The 23,722-nt window shown below is 39.8% G+C and overlaps 1 protein-coding gene across 35 annotated transcripts in view; it reads right to left on the bottom strand.

Annotated features, from left to right (window-relative positions):
- PRELID3A (PRELI domain containing 3A) overlaps nucleotides 1-23,722 on the bottom strand; it is a 179,468-nt gene that overhangs the window by 107,988 nt on the left and 47,758 nt on the right. For 2 of the 35 annotated variants that reach the window (XM_060170248.1, XM_060170258.1), the window contains exon 6: nucleotides 9-543. The exons of the other annotated variants lie outside the window; for them this stretch is intronic. In XM_060170248.1, coding sequence (XP_060026231.1) covers nucleotides 455-543 — 89 coding nt within the window. In that variant the 3' untranslated portion in view covers nucleotides 9-454. Of the gene's footprint in view, nucleotides 1-8; nucleotides 544-23,722 lie in introns of those variants that run through there. 35 annotated transcript variants of the gene reach the window in all.

Below are 23,722 nucleotides of genomic sequence, written 5' to 3'. Positions count from 1 at the left end.
ACGATGGAAAGACATGGTCTGTCTTGGCAGGTCTCTGTTCCTACAGTGTGACGTGTGCTCTTGTCAAGACGTAAAGGGAAGCAAGTAGCTGGAGGGATGACTACATGTAACAGACTTTTAATTGTGTTAAGTGGAAACAAAAGTACAGACAACTCTTGCTGTCCAGCTTGATCAAAGAAATAGTTACCACAGCTACAGGGGTCCCCAGTCTACACACCTCCCGTGTGTGGTAATGGGACCCCCAGCCAAGAAGCTTGTCTCTTTGGCCCTCGCAGTTCTCAGCCCTGATGAAACACGTCGAGGGCCAGGCAGATGCTGGCCCTCTGCCAAGTTCCATCACTGAACAGGTCCAATAGCTGGGATGGAGCCCTTGTGTCATTCACGCAGTCGTTTACTCTCTGGTTCTGTCTCACAGCTCTACAGATGGGGCTTCCTCCCCGGCCAGGGGCTGCTTCTAATAGCTTCTCGACTGCCATGTCTCTGCAGTGCTTCCTGCCCTTCCTACTCCTCCTGCATCTTCTTTTTCTCCACTGCAGTCAGCATCTATTACATTGTTTCCATGAAGACACGGATATTTGTCAGATTTCTTTACCACCACGTCCCTAGATTTGGAAAACTATCTGGCATGCAACAACAGGTGCTCAATAAATGTTTGTGGAGTCAATGAATGAGCAGGTTCAATATGGAAATGAGAAAAAGTCAGCAATACAAAGATGGAACCATCAACGTCTTCAAAACAGCTGACACAGTGTGTAGTCTGTGCTCTTTAACACGTAAGGGCCACGTACAGCCCTGTGTTTTTCCTTTAAGGCAGGAGTACAATCCTAAGTCAACAAATCACTGCAGGCCTAACGTGGGCAATTAGAATAGGGAGGCTTGAGTCAGCAGCTCATGCATCTGTTGGTTACCTGCAGCTCACAGAAACCCTACTTGCCAGTCTGGGTTTCCGACCCCACTCTTGTAAATGCCACTCATCACAGTTCCTCTCCAGGCACTCTTCCACTTCCAGAGCCCCTGGGTGGAGCCACCATGTACAGCCCAGCCTCCTGACCCAGGTTTTTTCCATTAACAAATTGATGGGCAGATGTTAAAGACCCATAATCGAAGCCACTACATAAATGCAAAGCATATGTTTATCAGCACTGAGCTCGTACTCATTACCTTTTTACTACTTGCCCCTCTCATAGTATGGTAGTAATCATAATACTTTGATTAAAATTTATGTGCCAACTGGGCTGAAATAAAATATATTAAATGATTTCAAATTTGTCATATTAAAATAATTTGGCCAAGAAAAGAAAATAAGGGAAGATAAAAGGTAAGCTTTATGGGCTTCCCTGGTGGCGCAGTGGTTGAGAGTCCGCCTGCTGACGTAGGGGACACGGGTTCGTGCCCCGGTCCGGGAGGATCCCACATGCCGCGGAGCGGCTAGGCCCGTGAGCCGTGGCCGCTGAGCCTGCGCGTCCGGAGCCTATGCTTCACAACGGGAGAGGCCACAACAGTGAGAGGCCCGCGTACCACACACACACACACACACAAAGGTAAGCTTTATGAGATTAGATACTTTGTGCTGTTACTATTAATAACTTTTAAAATATTTTGCTGATTTTTAGTAGCTAATGATAGCTACCAATAATTGAGCATGTTACAGAACTACTGAACCAAACGTGATTTCACTCGCCTGACACAGCAAAGCTAATCTACTGACACTGGGTTGTGAAGGGAAGTGCGGCAGTTAGCGCAGGGCACCCAACATAGGGCCAGGCAAGGAGAATGGGCAGCTCATGATCAAAAGACCCGAACTCTCTGATGGCTTTCAGGTAAGCATTTTTAAAAGCAAGGTGAGGGAGAGGGTCAGGGTGCCTAATCAACTTGTGGACGTTTGTTTGATTGGTGGGTGGTGAGGTAACAGGGTGGTATTTCAGGAGTCAACACCATCAACCTTCTGGTTCCGACCACTCTGGGGGGTCTGTGTGCCGATGGTCAGCGTGTAGTTAACTTCTCCACCTGGTGGGGGATTTAGTATCTGCAAAACAACTCAGGATATGACTCAGGATATTTTCTATTGCCCTTGAGGAAGAACTAAAGGTCCTTGACTTTGTTTTATGGCTAAACTATTGTTTTGACTTGCTTAACTGTTTTACTTTGTTTCTGCATTTTCTCACTTCTCTGATTAAATCTGTTTGGAAATTGGGGAAGGCCTAGGAGGCTAAAACTTTTCTACAAACAAGAGGCAGGGGACACAGGAGGGTGGGATCTGTCACAAGGAAGGCCCCACAGGGTCCTGCCCGGTTTCAGTCCCCCCTTTTCTTTGATATTCGTCAATCCTGAGGGGAACAGGGATGATGAGTGCTCTGGCTACTAACTGCTGAATGGGGGCAAAGCCAAATTTTCAGGATAAGAGGAGATAAAGTCATTGACTTCATTATTTTTTAAAGTTAAGGTATAATTGCTTTACAGTGTTTCAGGTGTACAACAAAGTAATTCAGTTATACATGGGTGTGTGTATACACACACACACGTATTCATTTTCAGATTCTTTTCCCTTATAGCTTATTACAATATACTCAGTATAGTTCTCTGTGCTATACAGTTGGTTATCTGTTTTATATATAGTAGTGTGTATATGTTAATCCCCAAATCCTAATTTATCCCTCACCCCCATTCCCCTTTGGTAACTGTAAGTTTGTTTTCTATGTCTGTGGGTCTATTTCTGTTTGTATATAAGTTCATTTGTATCATTTTTTCCACATATAAGTGATGCATATTTGTCTTTCTCTGACTTCACTTAGTATGATAATCTTTAGGTCCATCCTTGTTGTTGCAGATGGCATTATTTCACTCTTTTTTATGGCTGAGTAATATTCCACTGTATGTATGTACCACAGCTTCTTTATTCATCCATCCATTGATGGACATTTAGGTTGCTTCCATGTCTTGGCTACTGTAAATAGTTCTGCTATGAACACTGGGGTGCATGTATCTCTTTGAATTAGAGTTTTTATCTTTTCCAGATATATGCCCAGGAATGGGATTGTTGGATCATATGGTAACTCTGTTTTTAGTTTTTTAAGGAACCTCCATACTGTTCTCTGTAGTGGCTGCACCAATTTACATTCCTGCCAAAACGGTGTAAGAGGGTTCCCTTTCTCCCACAACCTCTCCAGCATTTATTATTTGTAGATTTTTTGATGATGGCCATTCTGACCAGTGTGAGGTGATACCTCATTGTAGTTTTGATTTACATTTCTCTAATAATTAGTGATGTTGAGCATCTTTTCACGTGCCTGTTGGCCATCTGTATGTCTTCTTTGGAGAAATGTCTATTTAGATCTTCTGCCCATTTTTTTAAAATAAATTTATTTATTTATTTTTGGCTCTGTTGGTCTTTGTTGCTGTGCGCAGGCTTTCTCTGGTTGCGGCGAGTGGGGGCTACTCTCCGTTGTAGTGAGCGGGCTTCTCACTGTGGTGGCCTCTCCTGTTGCGGAGCATGGGCTCCAGGCACGCAGGCTTCAGCAGTTGTGGCACCCGGGCCCAGCAGTTGTGGCTCGCAGGCTCTAGAGTGCAGGCTCAGCAGTTGTGTTCTGCCCATTTTTTTATTGGGTTGTTTGGGTTTTTTTGTTATTGAATTGTATGAGCTATTTGTATATTTTGGAAATCAATCCCTTGTCAGTTGCATCATTTGCAAAATTTTCTCCCATTCCATAGGTTGTCTGTTCGTTTTGTTTATGGTTTCCTTTGCTGTGCAAAAGCTTTTAAGTTTAATTAGTTTATTTATTTCTGCTTTGTTTCCATTACTCCAGGAAACGGATCCAAAAAAATATTGCTGTGATTTATGTCAAAGAGCATTCTGCCTATGTTTTCCTCTAGTAGTTTTATAGTGTCTAGTCTTACATTTAGGTCTTTAATCCATTTTGAGTTTATTTTTGTATATGGTGTTAGAGAATGTTCTAATTTCATTCTTTTAGCTGTAACTGTCCAGTTTTCCCAGCATCACTTATTGAAAAGACTGTCTTTTCTCTATTGTATATTCTTGCCTCCTTTGTCATAGATTAATTGACCATAAGTTCATGGGTTTATTTCTGGGCTATCTATCCTGTTCCATTGATCTATGTGTCTGTTTCTGTGCCAGTACCATACTGTTTTGATGACTGTAGCTTTGTAGTATAGTCTGAAGTCAGGAAGCATGATTGTTCTAGCTCCATTCTTTCCCAAGATTGTTCTGGCTATTCAGGGTCTTTTCTGTTTCCATACAAATTAAAAAAAAAATTTGTTCTAATAAAAAAAAATTTTTTGTTCTAATCCTGTGAAAAATGCCATTGGTAGTTTGATAGGGATTTCACTGAATCTGTAGATTACTTTGGGTAGTACAGTCATTTTAACAATATTGAGTCTTCCAATCCAAGAACACACCAAATCTTTCCATCTGTGTGGTCTTCAATTTCTTTCATCAGTGTCCTATAGTTTTCAGAGTAGTCTTTTGCCTCCTTAGGTAGGTTTATACCTAAGTATTTTATTCTTTTTGATGCAATGGTACATAGGATTGTTTCCTTAATTTCTCTTTCTGATAGTTCATTGTTAATCTATAGAAATGCAACAGATTTCTGTGTATTAATTTTGTACCCTGCAACTTTACCATATTCATTGATGAGCTCTAGTTTTCAGGTGGCATCTTTAGGATTTTCTATGTATAGTATGTCATCTGCAAACAGTGACAGTTTTACCTCTTCCCTTCCAGTTTGGATCCCTTTTATTTCATTTTCTTCTCTGATTGCCATGGCTAGGACTTCCAAAACTATGTTGAATAAAAGTGGCAAGTGTGGTCATCCTTGTCTTGTTCCTTATCTTATAGGGAATGGTTTTAGCTTTTCACTGTTAAGTATGATATTAGCTGTTGTGTATGAGTTTGTCATATATGGCGTTTATTATGTTGAGGTTTGTTCTCTCTATGCCCACTTTCTGAAGAGTTTATAAGTGGATGTTGAATTTTATCAAAAGCTTTTTCTGCATCTACTGAGATGATCAAATGTTTTTTATTCTTCAGTTTGTTAATATGTTATATTGCATTGGTTGATTCATGGACGTTGAGAAATACTTGCATCCCTGGGATAAATCCCACTTGACCATGGTGTATGATCCTTTTAATGTATTGTTGGAGTCAGTTCACTAGTATTTTGTTGAGTTTTACATCTATGTTCATCAGTGATAATGGCCTGTAATTTTCTTTTTTTGAGTGTGATATCTTTGTCTGGTTTTGGCATCAGGGTGATTGTGGCCTCACAGAATGAGTTTGGAAGTGTTCCTTCCTCTGCAATTTTTCTGAATAGTTTCAGAAGGATGGGTGTTAACTCTTCGCTAATTCACCTGTGAAGAAGCCATCTGGTCCTGGACTTTTGGGGGAGTTTTTAAATTACTTATGCAATTTTAGTATTGGTAATTGGTCTGTTCATATTCTAATTCTTCCTTGTTCAGTCTTGGGAGATTGTACCTTTCTAAGAATTTGTCCATTTCTTCTAGGTTGTCCATTTTATTGGCATATAGTTGCTTGTAGTAGTCTCTTATGATCCTTTGTATTTCTATGGTATTGGTTATAACTTCTTTTTCATTTGTGGTTTTATTAATTTGGGCCCTTTTTCTTGATGAGTCTGGTTAAAGGTTTATCAATTTTATTTATCTTTTCAAAGAACCAGCTTTTGGTTTCATTGATCTTTTCTGTTGTTTTTTTGTTTTAGTCTCTATTTCATTTATTTCTGCTCTGATCTTTATGATTTCTTTCCTTTTACTAACTTTGGGTTTTGTTTGTTCTTCTTTCTCTAGTTGCTTTAGGTGTAAAATTAGGCTGTTTGAGACTTTACTTGTTTCCTGAGGTAAGCTTGTATCTTTATAACCTTCCTTCTTAGAACTGCTTTTGCTGTGTCCTATAGGTTTTTGGGTCACTGTGTTTTCATTTTCATTTGTCTCTGGGTATTTTTTAACTTCCTCTTTGATTTCTTCAGTGAGCCACTGGTTGTTTAGTGGCATGTTGTTTAGCTTCCACCTGTTTGGGTTTCTTGCAGGTTTTGTGTTTTTTTTTTTGTAGTTCATTTCTAGTCTCATAGTGTTGTGGTTGGAAAAGATGCTTGTGTGATTTCAATTATCTTAAATATACCAAGGCTTGTTTTGTGACCTAGCATGTGATCTATCCTGGAGAATATTCCATGTGCAGTTGGAAAAAATGTGTATTCTGCTGCTTTTGGATGGAATGCTCTATCAATATCAATCAAGTCAAGTTGGTCTAATGTGTTATTTAAGGCCTGTGTTTTCTTATTGATTTTCTGTCTGGATGAGTTGGCCGTTGATGTAAGTGGGGTATTATGGTCCCCCACTACTATTGTGTTACTGACACTTTCTCCTTTTATGTCTGTTAATATTTGCCTTATATATTGAGGTGCTCCTATTTTGGTTGCCTATATGTTTACAATTGTTATATTTTCTTACGTAGCATCCCTCTTTGTCTCTTGTAACAGTCTTCAATTTAAAGCCTATTTTGTCTGATGTAAGTATTGTTACTCTCGCTTTCTTTTGATTTCCATTTGCGTGGAACACCTTTTTCCATCCCCTCATTTTCAGTCTGTATGAATTTCTAGATCTGAAGTGAGTCTCTTGTAGGTAGCATATATATGGGTCTTGTTTTTGTATCCATTTAGCCAGTCTGTGTCTCTTGGTTGGAGGATTTAGTCCATTTACATTCAATGTAGTTATCAGTACATATGTTCTTAGTGCCATTGTTTTTGTTTGTTTGTTTTTGTTCGTGCAGCATGTGGGATCTTAGTTCCTCGGCCAGGGATTGAACCCACGTCCCCTGAGGTAGAAGCACATAGTCTTAACCACTGGACCACCAGGGAAGTCCCATTAATTATTTTGGATTTGTTTTTGTAGGTCTTTTTTTTCCCTTTTTCTTTCCTTTGTTCTGTTGTGATTTGATGACTATCTTTAGTATTATGTCTGGATTCCTTTTTCTGTGTGTTTATCTATTACAGATTTTTGGCTTGTGGTTTCCATGAGGTTTTGGTATAGCAGTATTTATATGTACATGATTATCTTAAGTTGCTGATCTCTTAATTTCCAATGCATTTTAAATACCCTGCATTTGTACTCTCCTCCCCTCACAATTACTGTTTTTGATATCATATTTTACATCTAATTGTTTTTGTTATCCCTTAACTGCTTATTGTGGATACGGATAATTTTACTACTTTTGTCTTTTAACCTCCCTTCTAGCTTTGTGTGTGGATGATTTCCTACCTTTACTGTATGTTTGTCTTTACTGGTGAGCTTTTTCATTCTGCAACTTACTTGTTTCTAGCTGTGGCCTTTTATTTTTCACCTAGAGAACTTCCTTTAACATTTGTTGTAAAACTGGTGTGGCGGTGCTGAATTCTTTTAGCTTTTGCTTGTCTGTAAAATTTTTGATTTCTCCATCAAATATGAATGAGAGCCTTGCTGGGTAGAGTATTCTTGGTTGTAGGTTTTTCCCTTTTATCACTTTAAATATATTGTGCCAGTCCCTTCTGGCCTGCAGAGTTTCTGCTGAAAAGTCAGCTGATAGCCTTATGGGAGCTGCTTTGTGTGTTATTTGCTGCTTTTCATATTCTATCTTTTATAAATTTTGTCATTTTGACTACCGTGTGTCTTGGTGTGTTCCTCTTTCCTGATCTTGAGTAACTCTTTCCTTTCCCAGGTTAGGGAGGTTTTCAGCTATTATCTCTTCATGTATTTTCTCAGGCCCTTTCTCCCTCTCTTCTCCTTCTGGGACCCCTACTAGTGCACTTGATATTGTCCCAGAGGTCTCAAATTGTCCCCATTTCTTTTCATTTTTACTTTTTTGTGTTCAGTGGCAGTGATTTCTGCTACTCTGTCTTCTAGCTCATTGATACGTTCTTCTGAATCATTTAGTCTACTATTGATTCCTTCTCGTGTATTTTTCATTTCAGTTACTGTATTCTTCATCTCTGGTTGTTCTGTTTTCTAATTCTTTGTGAAAAACTTCTAACTTCTCGCTCTGTGCATCCATTCCCCTCCAGAGTTCTTTTGATCATCTCTACTCTGAACTCTTTCTCGGGTAGATTACCTATCTCCACTTCACTTAGTTCTTCTTCTGGGGTTTTATCTTTTTCCTTCGTCTGGAACATAATCTTCTGCCGCATCATTTTGTCTAAGTTGCTATTTGTATTTTTATGTATGTGGTAGGTTGGTTACATTTCTTGACCTTGGAGAAGTGGCCTTTGGTAGGTGTCCCAGCACTGGCACCTGCAGGCTGTTTGGTGGGGCCAGGTCTTGGCACTAATGATCCAAGATGTCAGCCACCAGCCTCAGTAGTGTTCACACAGCTGAAAGTTCCCCACTATGTCTGCCCCCAGTGTCTGTCTCCAGGGTGAGCTGCAGCCAACCCCCACCTTTCCAGGAGACTCTTCAAGACTTGCAGGTAGGTCTGGCCCAGGCTCCTATCAAATTACTGCTTTCACCCTGGGTCCCAGTATGCATGAGGTTTTGTGTGCACCCTTTAAGAGTGAAGTCTCTTATTTCCCCAGTCCTGTGGGTCTCCTCCAGTTAAGCCCTGCTGGCCTTCAAAGCCAAATGCTCTGGGGGCTCATCTTGCTGGTGCTGGACCTCCAGACTGGGGAGCCTGACGTGGGGCTCAGAACTCTCATTGCTGTAGGAGAACCTCTGCAATATAATTATTTTCCAGGTGTGTGTTGCCCACCCAAGGGAGGGGTATGGAATTTTGATTATATCATGTGTATGCCTCTCCTGGCTTGTTGGGGTTGTTTTAGAAGACCTTTTCTGGTAGGTTCCAGTCTTTTTCGTCAGTGGTTGTTCTGCAGATAGTTGTGATTTTGGCGTGCTCGTCAGAGGAGGTGAGCTCAGGGTCTTTCTACTCCACTATATTGGCTGTCAAATCTTTCATTGACTTTAATTTTAAAGAATTCTCAAGTCTCAAGCTTAGCATCAATATTTTGTATTATGAAAAATATTACCTCTCTGATTGCTTTGTCTTTTTTTTTTTCACCGCACAGCATAGCACGCAGGATCTTAATTCCCCGACCAGGGATTGAACCTGTACCCCCCTGCAGTGGAAACATGGGAGTCTTAACCACTGGACCACCAGGGAAGTCCCTGATTCCTTTGTCATAGCACCTGAACAAATATTTGAAAATAGTACTCATATTACAGTGATGATAATGACCAAAATGCACACCCTGGTAGTAGTCCCTGAAAGAGTCTTCCTATTCCAGATAGCAATCAGAAAACATAAGTTTTGAAGTGGGTCATTCCTCTTTACATACATTCTGTAACCAAGTAACCTTCAGAATGATTCTATTTATTTGGGTTTCACTTTTTCTGGGGTGTTAATATATACATAGCAGGAGCTACTGGCCATTACACATATATCTCCTTTTTTGCTAAAACAAAATTTAAAGCTATTTTATTTTCTCGTATTATTCTTGTTAAAGAATGTAGTGCCTTCTGCTGGGAGGCTACGTCTTGAATTGTCTCATTTGCCATTACTATTCCTCAAGTAAGAGAAAGGTTTCACAGTTACAAGAGGAGACCTTATGACCATAAGGTGGAAGCTGCTAGCAGATAATGTTTTGAGAACAGCTGGTGGTATCCTTGATTCTGATACAATTCAGAAAATTTAAGGGATAATACAGGAACACATCTGAAACCACGTCCACAACAGACACCCAGCTCCATTTGGATGCCTGAACCATGGTTATTCTATTTTTTTAAATGCATTATTTCATTTAATGGTTAAAGCGGATGTATGATTTATGTTTAATAGGCCATAAACAGACTGTTTTGATTAGCCTAAAATTCAAGTTAAATCATGTGTACGCCAGAATGACATCCCCCTACCTCAATATGTGAGAATTTCCTCCATCATTTTCCCCTTTTGATTGCAAATCTATAGAAAGCATTGATGATCAAAATATTTTTCCCTCGATGCCAGGGTGGTAGTCGCCTGCCCTGCGATGCCCAGGGTGGTAGTTGCCTACCCTGGTTATCCTGTCCTTCAGTGCAAGGCCTACTTTTGTGTGTACACACATTTGCCTAGTTGTCCACATTGGGGGAAAACTGACAGTAAACAAGCTCAGAGCTAGATTAATGGGGAAGCATTTTATAGGCTATACATTTTATCAATTATACTGAATTGTCTCATAAACATTGTACATGTGCTTCTAACAACAGACTTAAAACAAGTAGTGATACATGTCATGATTAGTTATACTCTGTGACAACTTTACTAGAGAATTTTCTTTCCATTTTGATAGGGAGACAAACATTTGGTAAACAGTTTTATGAGGTCATTTGGGTTTCTATTATAATTCTTTAATTTCTTACCGAGTTCAGCTATATGATCTAAAAGTTATCAGAAACCTGTACTTGTCCAAAAGTGCTTTCTATGAATCGTCTTGAAGATGAAGCATTTTTGCAAAAGCATCAGAGTGAAACAATAACTCTCCATGGATGAAAAAAGACTTAAAAAGGCACAGGGAAAGATCTGATTAAAATGCAATTGGCGGGCTTCCCTGGTGGCGCAGTGGTTGAGAATCTGCCTGCCAATGCAGGGGACCCGGGTTCGAGCCCTGGTCTGGGAAGATCCCACATGCCACGGAACAGCTAAGCCTGTGTGCCACAACTGCTGAGCCTGTGCTCTGGAGCCCGTGAGCCACAACTACTGAGACCACATGCTGCAACTACTGAAGCCTGCATGCCTGGGGCCTGTGTTCCACAAGAGAAGCCACAGCAATGAGAAGCCCACACACCGCAACGAAGAGTAGCCCCTGCTCTCCACAACTAGAGAAAGCCTGAGTGCAGCAACGAACACCCAACCCAGCCAAAAATAAATAAAATAAATAAATTAAAAAAAAAATGCAATTGGACAAACTTAACCAAGTTGATATACAGCATTTTAAGATAATAGCTAAAATTGACTGATAACAGAGTATCAGGACATATTCAAATTTTAGGAACTTCATATAATTTCTAGAACACTTACACTAATGACATTTATCCATACAGTATAACCTAAGAATGTTCATCACCACTCATTTGCGAATGCTTCTCATGTAATTTAATATACCAAATAATTCTAATTAGTTTAATATTTCTCACTGAGATGCTTTACGGGCCCTTTGAAACATCCCAAAGTTAGCCAGAGAAAGAAAAACCTATGAAGCTTACAATATGTCATCAAAAGCAGCTCAATATTGCAGGAATACTTTATTCTCTTAACAGAGAAAATCAAACTCCAGTTTGTACCAGCCTACTTTTAGTAACAAAATTTATTTACTTAATTAAATTGAATCTAATCTTAGCCAATGTTGACCATGAACAAAATTCTTTCCTTAAGGTTCCTTTTCCACAAACATTCTATCACTTTCTGTATCCATATTAGTTTGTCCCTTATTTTCTTTCTCATCCAGAAACAACCAGCTCTAGGATAAAATTACTTTTTTTCACTTAACAAAATATTTCCATTCTTTATACCTTCTCTCATTGACAACATATATACTACTTTCTTTACATATTGTAAAGCTTCCCTTACTATCTTTAGTAGTTTAATTGCATATATATTGTAATTTTTAAGTTTTAAAAACCTTATTCTCTAGCAAAAACCAAGAAGCAAGCAACTGTGAACTGTTTCTTACATCAGCATTTCCTCACTGGCACATTTAATGAAAACATTCCATAACCTTTAAAAACATACATTTTCTCATAGCATAATTTCTTTCTTTTAACATGGTCCAAGACGTTTGTCTAATAAACATATGTTTTTAGCTTTTCTCTCATAAGAAGATAGGCAAACTTAGACTTGCCTAGCAATCAATATTCCAGTATTTTATCTTAATTAAAAATGATCTAGACATTCAATGAATTCTCATAATTTACCTTAATTTAGTAAAATTCTAAAATTTCAAGTTACCAACCTCTGGAGAAATGAAAGCGTAATTATTCCTAAAGAGTTCACCTAAAAGCTTCTATCCCATTTATCTCTATTTCAGAGCTTATGAAAATATCATCATACCAAGTTAATTTTTTTGCAGACAGATTTTACAGCAGATATAATATGAACTTATTTGGCTTCTATTAAATCTAGGTATGATAAAAGTATTATATTTAATATTGATGACTCTAAAGACATTTCTGTATTAATTAAACCAACAAACTGTAACTTTAATGCCAGATATTAATTTAATATTGAATATTCCCCAGATCACATGAGAGTTTCTGTTGTATTTCTGAGAATTTATATAAGCACTTAATTTCCTTTAAGCAAATTAAATAGAGCTCATTCATAGATTCATTTTTACATGAAGACAGAATCAGAGATCTCATAGCTTTATTTTAAAACTTAGTCATGAATCAGACATTATAAAACTCATTAGTTTATAAATAACAGTTGGAGTAAGTTTACTCACTTGAATTTTAAGCCTCTTTTCCCTTTTTTCCTTTCAGTTTCAGGTTCTACTGATTAACCCAAGGCTGTAGTCTCAGGCATTGTGGACTGTGTTTGCATTCCAAGGACATGATAAGAGTTATAACTTAAAGCTTTCTCCTAGGAATACTTTTGTTCTCTCAGGGTCAGAATTTTGAAAAAATATTTTATCAAGCCAGTTTTCTCTGAGTAAAAAAAGAACCAGTTTTGGAATTTTTCTCAAGTCTAAAGAATATTGTGGCCACACAGTGTTGGAAAAATCATTTTCTTTCTATCTCTTTGTAGGAGCATAACTAAAGCTCTCCCAGTTTTGCAAATTACATCCCAGGGGACTATGAGATGGAATAGAGCTCCGATTCCTCCCCCCCCCACTTTTTTCTCATTTTGTGGATATTTCCAGAAACACATCAGAACCCGGCAGAGTGTTGGCTGGTGGCCTTTCAGGGTTGTAGTTCCCTAGCATGAGAATGGAAAGTTTCTTATCTGGAATTCCAGACAGGGGTGAAGATCAGCCTTGGTCTAACAGGGAGTTTTCCAATTACCACTCAGGCAGTGCTGGATGGCTGAGGGACTCCTCGACCCAGAAGGGGAAATCCAATTAAAGTGGCATTCCACTTAAAACCAGATGACCAAGTTTTACGTCTCCCCTCCACACAGCCCCCGCCAAAAGGAAAATTCCAAGCAAGGCAACCCAGTAGGGAAGAATACCATGGTGTAGTCACATAGGAAGTTCTGCCACTTACCAGAGAGGTCTCACAGACCAAACCAGATCAGGACCAGAGCCTTGTTTCCATCACCATGGAATCAAAACTGCCATGGGCCAGGAATGTCCAGTCAGTGCAAGCACTTGGGACTGCGCCTTAGAAAAAAGTGCTCAGGCAGCTGCTGGACAGGATCCATGAACTGCCAATGGCCAGGGGCCAGTGTGCCATTGGCAAGATGCCCACTTGGGATGGAAGGCCCACCTGGGTCACCAAAATTGTTTTCCAGCCAAACTTGGGTTTGCTCGCCCAACATGCAGCAAAGCCAACCTACTGACACTGGGTTGTGGTGAAGGAAAGTACAGCATTTATTGCAAGGCACCCAGCATGGGCCTAAGCAAGGAGAATGGGTAGCTTGTGACCAAAAGACCCAAACTCCCTGATGTCCTTCAGGCAAGGGTTTTTAAAGGCAAGGTGAGGGAGAGGGTCATGGGTGCCATATCAGCCTGTGGACATTTGTCTGATTCAGTGGGTGATGAGGTAACAGGGTGGTATTTCAGCAGTTAACATCATCAACCTTCTGATTCTAACCGCTCTAGGGGTCTATGTGCTTGTGGTCAACATGCAGTTAACTTCTCCACCTGGTGAGGATTTAGTATCTGCAAAACAACTCAGGATATAGTTCAGGATATTACTTATAGCCCTTGTCGAGGAACTAAAGGTCCTTGAGTTCATTTAATGGCTAAATTATCATTACTTTGACTTGCTTGACTGTTTTCATTTGTTTCTGCATTTTCTCACTTCCCTGATTAAATTTGCTCTTTGGAAATTGGGGAAGGCCTAGGAGGCTAAAGCTTTTCTACAAACAAGAGGCAGGGGACATGGGAGGGTGGGGTCTGTCACCACAAAGGTCCTGCAGGGTCTTGCTTGGTTTCAAGCACTTTTCTATATCAGGTACTGTGCAAAGCACCCTCAGCCACAACTCTGATACTCAACTGTAAGCAGGTGCTATGCATACCCTCTTTTACATCTGAAAAACAGGAATAGCAAGGTGGTCATTTGCCCAAGGTCAAACCACTAGCCCAACATCACACCTGAGGTCACCACTTCCGATGCTGTGCTCACGACCCTGCTGTGTTTCCACCTGCTTTTCCCACCAAGGGCTATGATTCTGAATCCAGTCCTCATGTCACCAAGCACCCAGTGAATGCCCAGGGCTGTGCGTGCAAAGTAAACATCTCATCTTGGCTCCTGGTCAAATACATGTGTAAATAGTTCGAAAAAATCCAAAGCAATATAAATGTCTAGGTATTTGTAGTAAGCTGTGAGCTGGTGTCAGTCAAGAACACCTTCATGGAAGTAGATTTCAAGGTGGGTTCAGAGGAGGGAGGGGACCCAATATGCCCCAAAGTGTGGTCTGATGACACCTGGATCAGAATCATCTGGGCCAATGCCTAGACCTTGGTTTTGATTCCAGTGAGAGTGGGCATAGAGGGAACTTACCTCAACATAATAAACGCCATTTACAACAAACCCAGAGCTAACATCATTCTCAACAGTGAAAAGCTGAAAGCATTCCCTCCAAGATCAGGAATAAGACAAGGCTGTCCACTGTCGTGACTTTTATTCAATATACTAGTGGAAGTCCTAGCCACGGCAGTCAGAGAAGAAAAAGAAATAAAAGGGATCCAAACGGGAAAAGAAGTAAAACTGTCACTGTTTGCAGATGACATGATACTATACATAGAAAATCCTAAAGATGCTACCAGAAAACTACTAGAGCTCATCAGTGAATTCAGTAAAGTTGCAGGATACAAAATTAACACACAGAAATCTCTTGCATTCCTACATACTAACAGCAAAAGATCAGAAAGAGAAATTAAGGAAACAATCCCATTTACCATCATGTCAAAAAGAATAAAATAGCAATAGGGACTTCCCTGGTGGTCCAGTGGTAAAGAATCTGCCTTACAGTGCAGGGGACTTGGGTTCCATCCCTGGTCGGGAAAATTGGATCCCACATGCCGCAGGGCAACTAAGCCCACATGCCACAACTACTGAGCTTGCGCACCTCAACTAGAGCCTGCATGCCGCAAACTACAGAGCCCACACGTTCTGGAGCCTGCGGACCACAACTAGAGAAGAGAAAACCCACATGCCACAACTAGAGAGAACCCCGTGCACCACAATGAAGAGCCCGCGTGCCACAATGAAAGATCCCGCATGCCACAACGAAGACCCAATGCAGCCAAAAATAAATAAATAATAGATCTTAAAATATATATATATATATATATATATATATATATATATGTAGGAGTAAACATACCTGAGAAGACAAAAGACCTTTACTCTGAAAACTATAAGATGCTGATGAAAGAAATTGAAGATCACACAAATAGATGGAAAGATATACCATGTTCTTGATTGGAAGAATCAATATTGTCAAAATGACTATACTACCCAAAGCAATCTACAGATTCAGAGCAATCCCTATCAAATTACCAATGGCGGACTTCCCTGGTAGTCCAGTGGTTAAGGCTCCACACTTCCAATGCAGGGGGCACAGATTTTATCCCTTGTCAGGGAACTAAGATCCCACATGCCGTCGGGCACAGCCAGAAAAAAAATTACCAATTTTTAAATTTGTATGGAAACACAAAAGACCCCGAATAGCCAAAGCAATCCTGAGAAAGAAAAATGGAGCTGGAGGAATCAGGCTCCCTGACTTCAGACTATACTACAAAGCTACAGTCATCAAAACAGTATGATACTGGTGCAAAAACAGAAAGATAGATCAATGGAACAGGATAGAAAGCCCAAAAATAAACCTATGCACCTATGGTCGATTTATCTATGACAGAGGAGGCAAGAACATACAGTGGAGAAAAGACAGTCTCTTCAATAAATGGTGCTGGGAAAACTGAACAGCTACATGTAAAAGAATGAAATTAGAACACTCTCTAACACCATACACAAAAATAAACTCAGAATGGATCAAAGACCTAAATGTAAGTCTGGACATTATAAAACTCCTAGAGGAAAACATAGGCAGAACACTCTTTGACATAAATTGCAGCAATGTCTTCTTTGATCCACCTTGTAGGAGTAATGAAAATAAAAACAAAAATAAACAAATGGGACCTAATTAAACTTGAAAGCTTTTGCACAGCATAAACAAAATGAAAAGACAACCCACAGAATGGTGTTGCCAACCCCATTTGCCAACAAAGTGACCAACAAAGTATTAATCTCCAAAATATACAAACAGCTCATGCAGCTCTATATCAAAAAAAAAAAAAAAAGAAACCAAACAACCCGATCACAAATGGGCAGAAGATCTAAATAGACATTTCTCCAAAGAAAACAAAGAAATGGCCAAAAAACACATAAAAAGACATCAACATCACTAATTATTAGAGGAATGCAAATCAAAACTACAATGAGGTATCACTTTTGTCAGAATGGCCATCATCAAAAAGTCTACAAACAGTAAATGCTAGAGAGGGTGTGGAGAAAGGGAACCCTTGTACACTGTTGTGGGGAATGTGAGTTGTTACAACCAATATGGAGAACAGTATGGAGCTTCCTTAAACTAAAAACAGAGTTACCATATGATCCAACGATCCCACTCCTGGGCATATATCCGGAGGAAGTCATAATTCGAAAAGATACATGCACCCCAATGTTCACTGCAGCACTATTTACAATGGCCTAGACATGGATGCAACCTAAATGTCCATCGTCTCAAATTCCTCAGGTTTTGTACTTGGGAAATGGAAGGAGCACTGATTAGAAAGCAGGGAGAGGAAAGCAGTTTGGTGGAAGAGACCAAATTTAGTTTTATTTATGTTGATTGAAAGATACGGTGGAATTTCCAAGAAAGGGGTTGGCTTTACAGAAACTTTTTCTGTAAAAGGCCAGACGGTAAATATTTCAGCCTTCGTGGGCCTCTTAGGTCTCTGTTACGTACGCTCCTGAGTGGAGGGGTTTATTTACAACCCTTAAAGATACAAAAACCATTCCCACCTCATGGGCTGTGGTTTGCCAACTCCTGCCCTAAGCAAACTGTCCTATAACAGCTGAAAACACAAGCATAGAACGTGATGAGAAGTCAAGGCCAGAAATCCAATTCACTACTGAGTCAGTGTCCATTCATTTCTTACTGCCTGCCTCTTTCACTGTTGATAGTTAACTCTTACTAGTGATTATAAAAGTTTTTTTAAAAAACAAAACATACCATTGTTAAAAAAAAAAGTATGTTCCATCAGTGAAGCCCAGTGTTCCCAATTCCAGCCCCACCAGTGGTCCCCTCAAGGGACTCTGCAGCCCAGCGACAGGCCAGCACAGGCAGAAACAGCGCTGTGGACCGGGAGCCATGAGGCCTTCACCTCACTTTCTGGTTGGATACTTCGAGGTAGGTCCCAGTGTCCACACTTTACAGACAGGAACAAAGCTCAGAGGTCACGTGGTCTGCCCGGTTCACTCCCGCACGCCTTTAGCCCCACAGTGGGCTGGCAAAGTGCTCTCTCCCTAGCCGCCAGAGTCACCAGAACAACCCTGCCTCTCCTTTGGATACTGAAGTTGTAACAGAACCTGTGAAAATCTGTTCTTAATATATGGGCATTCACTAAGGCCTAGCCGTAAGTGGAGGTCCGCTAGGGAAGACTACTCTGGAAGAAAATGGAACTTGTAACAGACACCCGGCAGGTAACTCCTACATCAAAGCACCCTGTTACTTAACATGAGGACAGAAATGCTGGCGCAGTTACCCACTCTTACAAAGCCAAAAGGCACTGGCTCAAATCAGAGACACTTGCAACGGTTGGTTCTAATGCCAAATGGGCAGAAGACTCTTCAAAGGATATTCAGCACCATTGCTTTTCCTACAAGAAGAGAAGCCTCTGATCCCAGAGCCCCTGGCACTGCTTCTACAGTAACAGCGAGGCAGGGCCACCCGACCAGGAGGCTGGCGCCTACACAGACCACGGGATAGCCTGGGGCCCAGCTTCCGGAAAATATTCTCGGTTTCTCTTGAACATCAGCCCAGTAACTTCTGGTTTATCTGCATATTTGACACAGTAACTAGTGCATTTCAACTTTATTCCTACCAGACTTCAGGGCCACAATAACAGGGATGTAACACAGGAAACTGAGGAAAGGCAGCAGAATTCTGGATTTCTTTCTATGCTTTTGGCAAAAAAATAAACCTTACACAAGTAATACATTGTCAAAATAAATACCTCCTCCTGATACACATTTCTCTAAAACACTAAACTGGTTGGTTTGGTTAAACATAAAAATGTATCCCATTTCATGTTCAGAAACTAAAATGAAATAAGGATGCTTTCTTTATGTTACTGTATATATATAATTAAAAACACATGTCCGTAATTAAATCTAAGGTCTGTGGTCAGTGGGAGATAATGAAGTCTGACAAATTAAGTGATGTTTGTAGAACACGAGACTTGAGTACGGGCAGGTCGGCGGAGGTTGGGCAGAGGCCACGCCCAGCCCCTGACGGAGCACAGGGCTCCTGGGGCACGGAGCGCCAGGCCTGGTCTGAGCAGTCACAGCTGGACCTGGCAGGAGCCCCGGGGCTGACGGCCTGGAATGTGTCATGTTAACAAGCTCCAAGGCCAACCTCAGGCTCTCACGTTTAAAACCTGCTCCCGCCCTCTGACAGGTCATCCTTCCTGAGAATCCGAGGCAAATATCCACCCAGCAAACCTGCGGATCAGCACCCACAAGAACTTTCCATTTGAATGTGGGAGGTTACAGAGTGTGAGAAAGCCATTCCTTTTTCACCCTGATACTTTGGTTTCTAGGAAAGGGATATCAAAAGTTTAACTTCTTAAACAAAAAATCTTTCCACCAAAAAAAGAAAGGTAAAGGTGAACGACAGGCCCGAATGTAGCAAATTCAGCCCCTTTCCAGAGTCCTTCTCCTCAGTGTCCCCAGGCACGCATGCAGTAACCACGAATGTTCCCTCAGACACACATGTAGAGCGTGTGTGTACAGCCCCGGCTGTCAACTTGCTGCCCGGACTCTCTGTCTCCTGTCCTGGGTGCAGGGAACCACAAGGCCAGGTGCCAGTGGTGCTTCAAGCCCTGGCGCAGGCGGGGGCTGCCAGCCCCTCCAGCTCTGAGTTCACGCAGCCGATAACCCACTCCAAGGCCTTGTGACCCGGCTGAGAGAACAGCAGTGAGGATCCTCCCGGGGAAGAAGGCCTCGGTCAGGTCCCACCGCGCTCACCTTCTCCAGCCTCCTGCCTAGGTCATCTCAGGAGAGGGGCCGCCCCTGGGTGCTGGGGGTACCTTCGGAAGGTCAGTGCAACAGCAGTGTTGACAGATACTCATTAAGAAACACTAGCAGAGAGTATTTCTCAAATTAGAAATCAAGGTTAAGTTTCACACGGCCATCCACACAGCTTCGTGTATTCTGTCAGACAACATTTGCTACTGTACTAATGGTGAATTCCAAATACAAATAAATATTGAATCCACTTCCAGACCAAACTGAAAGTTACAAAGCCAAACACTTTTGCACTAAACAAATTTTGAAGATAATCACTACTGCTTTCTTAATGACTAACACCCCCCAAGAAAAAAATGTATTGATAATGGAAAACATAGGAGAATAAAAACCCAGCACATGCATGTGCTTATTTTTACCCAACTTCAGTCTACCAGAAAATTAAAGAGTCCAAATAACTGACATTTACAACTGTCCTTGCCCTAAAAATGCAATCTTCCTCCAAAACTACGCAGGGAATTTCTGCACACCATAGCCATTGTAGAAGACTCACAAGAATCCACCCTTTCTGGCATTTTATCTCCACTTCAAAAATGTGGTTTGCACAGACTCACAGATACAGAAAACTAGAGGTTACCAGTGGGGAGAGGGAAGGGGCGCGATAGGGGTGGGGGATTAAGAGGAACAATCTACTACGTATAAAATAGAGAAGCAATAAGGATATATGGTACAGCATAGGGAATATACTCAATATTTTATAGTAACTATAAATGGAATATAACCATTAAAAATTGTGAATCACTATGTAGTACACCTGAAACTTATATAAAATACTGTAAATCAACTATACTGCAATAAAAATGTATGTATATACATATATTTTTTAAAACCATGGTTTCCAAAATGACAAATATTCATGTCTCCCTCTAGAACAGAACTCCCTACATGACAAGTTTAGACCATTACCTCTATGAGATTATACAGAGTTACCTAGAGGTCATGGAACAAGAGGTTCACTGCAAAAAAGAGTCACCCAGTGTAGAGGGCAATGCTTCGCGCTGTGTCAGAGTAAAGCCCCCAACACAGACAGACACAGAGGAAAGCTCCCTTCACACTCATCTCTATAGACAGGAGGGAAGCAAGGACAGGATGCCATAATGAACAGGAAAGATTTAGAAATCTAGAATACAGTTTGCCAAGACAAAAACTAGTGGAAAAGTTGGAAGGTTTGTCAATTTTGTTAATCTTTTCAACAAGACAACTCTGGTTTAATAATTCTATTATTTTCCTATTCTCTATTTCCTACTCAGCTTACAAGTATTTTGTTAAGGATTTTTGCATCAATATTCTTAAAGGATATCAGTATGTAGTTTTATTTTCTGGGGGTGTCTTTGCCTAATTTTAGTATCAGGCTAATACCAGTCTCTCAGAATGTTAGGATGTATTCCCTCCTCTGTTTTTTTGGAAAAGTTTGTGAAGGATTGTTAATTCTTCTTTAATGTTTGGACTTTTCTTTGTTGGGAGGCTTTTAATTACTGATTCAATCTCTACGTGTTACAGGCCTGTTGAGATTTTCTGTTTCTTCCTGAATCAGTTTTGGTAAGTTGTGTGTTTCTAGAAATTTGTCCATCTCACTTAGGTTATCTCATTTGTTCTGGTATAATCGTTCATAGTACAGGCATAACTTGGAGATATGGCAGGTTCAATTCCAGATCATGAAAATAAAGCGAATATCACAATAAAGCGAGTCATAAGAAATTTTTGGTTTCCCAGTGTATATAAAGTTAATTTTATACTATACTGTAGTATATTAAGTATGCAATACCATTATATCTAAAAATATATATACATACTTTAATTTAAAAATACTTTATTGCTAAAAAATGCTAATTATCTGAGCCTTCAGCATGTTGTAGTAGTGACATCAAAGATCACTGATAACAGATCCCCGTAACAAATATAATGAAAAAGTTTGAAATATTTCAAGAATTACCAAACCATGACACAGAGACATGATGTGAGCAAATGCTATTGGAAAAATGGTGCCAACAGACTTGCTTGAGGCAGAGGTGCCATAAACCTTCAATTTGTAAAAATAAAATGCAGTATCTGCAAAGTGCAGTAAAGTGAAATGCAATAAAATGAGGTATGCCTGTATTTTCTTATACCCTTTTACTTCTGTAAGGTCTGTAGTAATGCCCCCACTTTCAATTCTGATTTTTTATTTTGAATCCTCTTTTGTTCTTGGTCAGTCTAACTAAAGGTTTGTCAATTTTGTTAATCTTCTCAAAACAACTTTTGGTTTCAATAATTCTATATTTTCCTAGTTTCTATTTCATCTCCTCTCTAATCTTTATCATTTCTTTCCTTCTGCAAGCCATGGATTTAGCTTCTTCTTCACTTTCTATGTCCTTAAAGTCAGGTTAATGATTTGACAGCTTTCCTCTTTTTTTAACGTATGTGTTTGTAACTATGAATTTCCATCTGAGCACTGCTCTCACTGCGTAAGTTTTAATATGTTGTTTTCATTTTCATTCATCCCATTTTATGATTTCACTTATAATTTCTTCTTTGACTCACTTGTTGTTAGATGTCCATTTTTTAAATTCCACATTTGTGAATTTTCCAGTTTTCCTTATGCTATTGATTTCTAACTTCATTATGATCACAAAAGATACTTTCTATGATTTCAGTCTTCTTAAATTTACTGACACTTGGTTTTTGGCCTAACATATGGTCTATCCTGGAGAATATTCCATGTGCTTTTGAGAAGAATGTGTATTCTGCTGTTATTGAGTGAAGTGTTCTATATGTTAGGTCAAGTTGGTTTACAGTGTACTTCAAATCCTCCATTTATTTACTGATCTTCTGTCTATCCAATAATGGACATTCTATCCATTATTGAAAGTGGACTATTGAAGTCTCTATCATAGAATTGTCTATTTCTCTCTTCTGCTAATGTTTGCTATATATATTTGGGGGTTCTGTAGTGTGGTATATATATATCTTTCTTTGCCTTTTGTAACAATTTTTGCCTTAAAGTCCATTTTTTCTGATATTAGTGTGGCCACCCAGCTCAGCTCTCTTTTAGTTACCATTTTCATGGAATATCTTTTTCCATCCTTTCACATTTAACCTATTTATCTCTTTGGCTTTAAAGTGAGTCTTTTATAGGCAGGATATATAGTAGGATCATGTTTTTTCATCCATTCTGCCAATCTCTGTCTTTTAATTGGTAAACTTAATCCAGTTACCTTTAAAGTAAATGTTAAAGATGTACTAACTTCTTACATTTTGCTATTTGTTTTCTATAAATTTCACAACTTTTGTTCCTGAATTCTTTCTTCACTGCTTCCTATTATGTTTGATTTTCTTCTAGTATAACATTTTGATTCCCCCTTTGTTTTATTTTTTATATAGTTTTTAGTTATTTTCTTACTGTGTATTCTGGTAATTATAATTTCATCTTAAATTCATAAAAATCTAGTTTGAATTGATACCAGTTTTAGCTTCAATAGTGTATTAGTCAGGGTTCTCCAGAGAAACAGAACCAATAGAGTGTGTGTGTGTGTGTGTGTGTGTGTATACACATACACACACACACACACATACACACAGGGATTTATTTTAAGGAATTGGCTGCTCTACTTTTGGAGGCTGCGAAGTCCAAAATCTGCAGGGTGGGTTAATCAAGATTCATTCTGCGCCCCACTTGTTGGTTTAGGTATTTGACTAGAATCCAGAGTTCTACAAAAGTTGATTCTGTCATATTTTTTCTTGCCAGTTTATTGACTGTTTCAATGGGAGGACTGTTCATTGATTTGTTTCAGAAGTGGGAGCACCCACCTCTACCATTTTCCATGAAGTCACTATTTATGTATTTTTTTAACCTTTAATTTTGAAATTAATGTAGACTTACTGGAAGCTGCAAAGGTAGTACAGGAACAGCCAACGTCCCTCAGTAACGTTTTACGTAATTGTAGTGCAGCATCAAAACCAGGAATTTAACACACATAGTGCAGCACAGAGAGCTTTAAAAAAGATCACTTCAAGCAAGGCTTAGCTGTATGAAATTTCACATCAGAGACAAAGAGATCCTGAAAGCTTTCAGAGAGAAAAAAAAAGCCACATACAGAGGCTCAGGAATTGGAGTGGAAAACGATGGAGCAGTGCCTTCCAAATTCTGAAAGTATTTTTATCTACAGCTGTATGTCCAACCAAGCTTTGAGTGAAGAGTGGGAACAGAAGGCACATTTTCAGATGTGCCAAATCTTGGAAGCTA

The sequence above is a fragment of the Lagenorhynchus albirostris genome, chromosome 14 (genome assembly GCF_949774975.1).
Source record: "Lagenorhynchus albirostris chromosome 14, mLagAlb1.1, whole genome shotgun sequence".
Lineage (NCBI taxonomy): Eukaryota > Metazoa > Chordata > Mammalia > Artiodactyla > Delphinidae > Lagenorhynchus > Lagenorhynchus albirostris.
This window is presented reverse-complemented; position numbering and strand designations above follow the sequence as displayed.